The 5,207-nt window shown below is 49.1% G+C and overlaps 1 protein-coding gene across 1 annotated transcript; it reads right to left on the reverse strand.

Moving 5' to 3' along the window:
• Positions 1-408: 408 nt before the first annotated feature.
• fzd8a (frizzled class receptor 8a) lies at positions 409-3,133 on the reverse strand. Its single transcript, XM_084034006.1, has one exon. The coding sequence runs from the start codon at positions 2,724-2,726 to the stop codon at positions 981-983; it is 1,746 nt and encodes a 581-aa protein (XP_083890132.1). The 5' UTR covers positions 2,727-3,133; the 3' UTR covers positions 409-980.
• Positions 3,134-5,207: the final 2,074 nt, after the last annotated feature.

Below are 5,207 nucleotides of genomic sequence, written 5' to 3' on the forward strand. Positions count from 1 at the left end.
CTGTTAAAAAAAGAAAGATCAAAGTTTCTGCAGATGAAAAGGGTCCGTTCCCTGCATTTATACCCCACATTCACCCACTCCCTCTTTTACTAAATTAAGAAAGCGGGCTTCGGCAGGCATGTGAAGAGGACTTCAACAATTATGGAGATGCTCCAACTCAACCCCTGCCTCTAATTACCGGTCTCTGATGGTTAAAAGGGCTTCCTTTTTAGCCGGGGACTCTCAAAAGCTGCTATTGCTGCTGCCATCCTCAACACGGTGACCACAAGGAACCACAAAATGTGCCTGCACAGGCTCGAAAAGAAAAAAAGATCCTGACAACAACAGAACCAACGGCCTCCTCTGCACGGAGAAAACACTGCAAAAGTTACACAGAAGTTTGAGATTTATCAAATGTTTTATTGTCAAAATAAAGGTCATATTTGCTTTGTCACAAAAAAGAGACATCTACACTTTGTACAAATTTACAATAGCTTATAAAGTTTTTCTTTTTATACACAAATGTACATGTTTTTACAGAACTTCTTTTTTTAATATAAATACATTTTTTCTTGAAATTACAAAATGAACGACCCGTAAAATACTTGGGCACTATTAAGGCTTAATTTAAACCATCTTTGATGTGATTGAATCATACAATGTTATCTGGCACTGTGTAGATAAAAAAAATGGCAATAACCCCACCGCCCCCTCCAAAAAAATGCTTTGTGTGAAGCTAGGAACAAACCTGTCTCACTGTCTCCAACAAGGTCGAATGCATATAAACAGGGAGGCTTTAACCTGTGTGAATGCCGGGCACATTGTTTCAACCAGCTCTCCCCTCAGAGGTGTGGATGTTTGGGAGAATGAGGGAGGAGGGGAGGAGGAGGGGGGGACACCTCAGCAGCAGTTCATTACTATGCAAATTGCTTAAGACAGGGAGTGATGGGTTATCTCCCAAACAATTAGCAGTCCTCATAAGCTGCTTTTTTTTCTCCCATTCAAACCTGGGACAATGGCATCTGCTTGGGGCAAGACACGGAGCTGGCCGTGCCTGACCTCCACGTCAGTCCGGTGCTCACGTCGCTGTACATGGAGCCGCTGGTGCCTTTACTGCCCCAGCAGCACCTGGTGCAAAAAGTCCTCCACGAGTCCAAAGTTTTCCCAGACCAGATCCACACCCCCGACGTGATGCCCACCAGAAGGCACATAAAGTACTTTAACATGAACACGGCGTAGTCCGGACTCCTGCGGTCCCTCTCCAACAGGCAGTTGGAGCAGTTGTGCGTGATCTCCCAACTCTGCCTGTTGTGCTGCTCGTAAAAGTAGCATGCGACTATGATGGTGGCCGGCACCGTGTAGAGCACCGTGAAGATGCCGATGCGGATCATCAGCTTCTCCAGCTTGTCCGTTTTGGTGCCCCCTTGCTTGATGACGCTGCGGATCCTGAACAGGGACACAAATCCTGCCAGGAGGAACATAGTGCCTATGAATAAATAAATCACCAAGGGGGCGAGGACGAAGCCCCGCAGGTTGTCCAGGTTCTGGTTCCCCACGTAGCAGATGCCGGCCACGGAGTCCCCGTCCACGGAGCTCAGCGCCAGCACCGCGATGGACTTCATGCTGGGGATGAGCCAGGCGGCCAGGTGGAAGTACTGGGAGTAACTGGCGATCGCCTCGTTGCCCCACTTCATCCCGGCCGCCAGGAACCAGGTCAGGGACAGGATGACCCACCAGATGGAGCTGGCCATGCCGAAAAAGTAGATGAGGAGGAAGACCACGGTGCAGAGCGCCGGCCCGGTGGTCTCGTAGTGGATGTGCTCCAGGTCGAACTCCCGGTTGCACGCCACCTTCTCGTGGCCGGCGATCAGCCGGACGATGTAGCCGACGGACACGAACATGTAGCAGGCGGAGAGGAAGATGATGGGTCTCTCCGGATACTTGAAGCGCTCCATGTCGATGAGGAACGTGGCGACGGTGGCGAAAGTTGACACGAAGCACAACACGGACCAGAGTCCTATCCAAAAGGCGGTGAACGCTCTCTCGTCGTGCGTAAAGTAGGGGTTGTGGCACGGCATGGCGCAGTTGGGGATCTGACCCGTCTTGACCCGGTTGTAAAGCGGGTGACGGTCCGTGTTCACCGGCACCATAGGCTCCAAACACTTGCACCCCGGCTCACACGGGGCTGCGGGCGGCTTGTATTTCCCAGGCGCGCCGGGTCGGCTCGGCTTATTTTTAGGCGGATTGTAACCCTTGGCGGGATGGTTGGTGGGTTTGGAGAGGACCGGGGACACCGTGGTGGAGTCGGTTCTGTTGTAGTCCATGCACAGGGTGTCCGGGTTGCCTTGCACCGGCAGCAGGTCACACTTCATCCTGTCCGGCCAGGGGAAGCCGTACTGCCTCATGAGGGGCGCGCAGCCTGCCCGGGCTCTCTCACACACGCTCCGGCACGGCGGGAGAGGTTTTTTATAGTCCTCCAGACAGATCGGCGTGTACATGCTGCACAGGAAGAACTTCAAGTCCGGGGAACACTGGATCTCCACCAGGGGCCAGAACTGGTGCACCTCCAGTCCAGCCTCGTCCTGCGTGTCGTGGTTGAACTGGTTGGGCATGTAGGTGTAGTTGTAGCCGATCCCCTTGCACAGGGGCACGGCTATCTCCTGGCAGGTGATCTCCTTGGCCGTGGTGCAGCTGGATCGGGGCAGGAGAGCGAGCGAGAGGAGCAGGTAAATCCCAAACAGGTCCATCCCTCCGGCGCGTCGTGTCCCCCCTCTTCTGCTCTGGTACCACCAGCGACACACAGCCAGTCTGCTTTTGCCTCTGGTCCGCTTAGATGTTGCGCGGCGAGCCCATCGCGCTCCTCTCGGGGTCTTGCACGGAGTTGCAAGCAATGTGCAAGCCGTGTTTACTTTCAGCTGAGGAGGAGGAGGAGGAGAGAAAGGAGCCTTCAGGGCGGCGAGCAGTCAAGATGGCTGAGAGGAGAATCCACCTTCTTCTGGAAACTGCTTTCCTTCTCCTCAGACAGTCTGTGAGGATAAAAACAACAACTGTGCGCTGCTGCTGTCCGATCGCTGCAAACGGGAGAACGTGGGCCTTCGTTGTTTCCCCCAAAACACAGCGACTACATTCAGTCGGCTCGTCCCACCTTAGTCCCGGTTCCCATACAAATCAACGGCTCGGAGACGAAGAGGTGCCAATATATATGGGAGTCGGGCAGACCACACCCCCTTTGCCCGCTCCTCCAATCACACAGTCGCGAGGGCGGTGCTTTCCAGCTGTCAATCATGTATTTCCACCTAAAGATGTTTTGTCACGTCGCTTATGATCACACTCGCTGTGCCGGTGTCCGTCTGCGGGATGCGGGATGCGGGATGCTGATGCTTAGAAACCGACGGAGCATCATTCCGCCTCCAGCTCGCGATGACGACCACACATCAAACAATCGCACGTGGAGACGAAATCGGCGTTTTCTTTTAAAAGAATAACCCAATCTTAACAACAAAAAGAAAGGCAGATTATAGGCAGCGCGTTTATGAAACTATGTCGATCCCAGACGCGACGGCTGCTCTGAAATCACCGATAATAACCCCGTAATGAATTACCACAAACCGATTTCAAACAGCTCCACCGTCATTTCAAACGCTCTCGCCATAAAAAAAAAAGTAATTATAAAGACGTATGAAGCAGACGGCGGCGCTCTTAATAACCTACTATTTCCATAAGCTCGCGGGCTGACTGAACTTTGTGTTCAGCGCCTTGTAACTTCCTTTAACACTCTCGGTCTTTAGTGTCACAACAATGGCAACGAGGATGCTTGTTTCTGTGTGTGTGTGTGTGTGTGTGTGTGTGTGTGTGTGTGTGTGTGTGTGTGTGTGTGTGTGTGTGTGTGTGAGAGAGAGAGAGAGAGAGAGGGGGGGAGAGAGAGAGGTTTGGTAAATTGGCTAATTTGCGCATGATAAGACTACCCAGGGAGCTGTCTGTCCTTGTGAAAAGCTGTTTTATTTTTTAAATGAGGTGCTAATGTTTCGTTTAACGCTTGCATAGAGCTCCGCGGGAGGCGTAATTGCGCGAGGCAAAGAGCGAGCAGCGCGGCGCACTGACACACTGGCTCATATCAGCCGTAACATGCTTACACTGTGCGTCTGGGGACCCGGTTTGACAGTGATCTTATTGTAGTTTTTTTTTAATGTCTGATAACGTCTGGACACACACTTCATGGCATTCGTATCTCCTGTGTGGACTTTATGGATGTGTGAAGTGTACAAGTACATTTGCTCAAGTACTTAATGCAGTCTTTAAGTACTTTACATTCATCTCTCTACTGTCTAGTACTTTATAATTCTACTCCACTATATTTCAGAGGGACATATTGTACTTTTTTCCGACACTGTATTTTGTTCCAACAGCTGCAGTTGCTTGCTGATTAAATGCTACATACAAACATGATGCACTGCAACACATTAAAAAGTTCAGGTTGGTGAACTTTAGTTCACCTCCACCGGCTGCTAAATTAAACTCCATGGCACTATTCTGTCTTACATATTAATGAATGAAAATCTTGGAATACATAAGAAGAATATAACTCAGGGGACATTCTGCTGCATAACGTGCACTTTTACTTTTGGTACTTTAAGTACACGTTCACTCATTTATTTGTGATATTGGTACTTTTTAAATTATGTAAATACTGCTTCCTCCCCTGAATATTTATTTAATGTACCTTTAATATAGTTACACACATACTAAAATGGTTTTATACACGAGCAAAACTTCTAACTTTTGCACTTTGCTTGAAATATAGCACATATAATAATTATAATAATTATTAACAAATGATAGAGTCACTAACACATTGCACACACTCATCTATCTCTTTGATATTGAAAAGTTGTTTTACTTCAAACCTAAAACACCCACATAAAAGATGCACAATTTAAAATTTTTTCATGTTGTGAGAATCTTTATTATCTTCATAAGACGGTTGAAGGGATCAAAATCACGCAGCTTCTGCTTGCAACGAAGCACGAGAAGCCAACCATGTGATCGGCGCATCTGTTCGAAACTCGATATTCATCTCACCAACATGAGTGATGTGTTTTTGAATAGGCATTTTGTCCTCTACTGCGAACACACACACACACACACACACACACACACACACACACACACACACACACACTCGTGCAAAGTTTTGAATGCTAGGAGGCGAGTGTGTGGTCTTACAGTGC

Source organism: Eutrigla gurnardus (assembly GCF_963514095.1).
Source record: "Eutrigla gurnardus genome assembly, chromosome: 18".
NCBI classification, from domain to species: Eukaryota; Metazoa; Chordata; class Actinopteri; order Perciformes; family Triglidae; genus Eutrigla; species Eutrigla gurnardus.

Excerpts from the sequence above, each read along its gene's own strand:
- fzd8a (XM_084034006.1), bottom strand. The coding sequence starts at position 2,726 with ATGGACCTGTTTGGGATTTACCTGCTCCTCTCGCTCGCTCTCCTGCCC.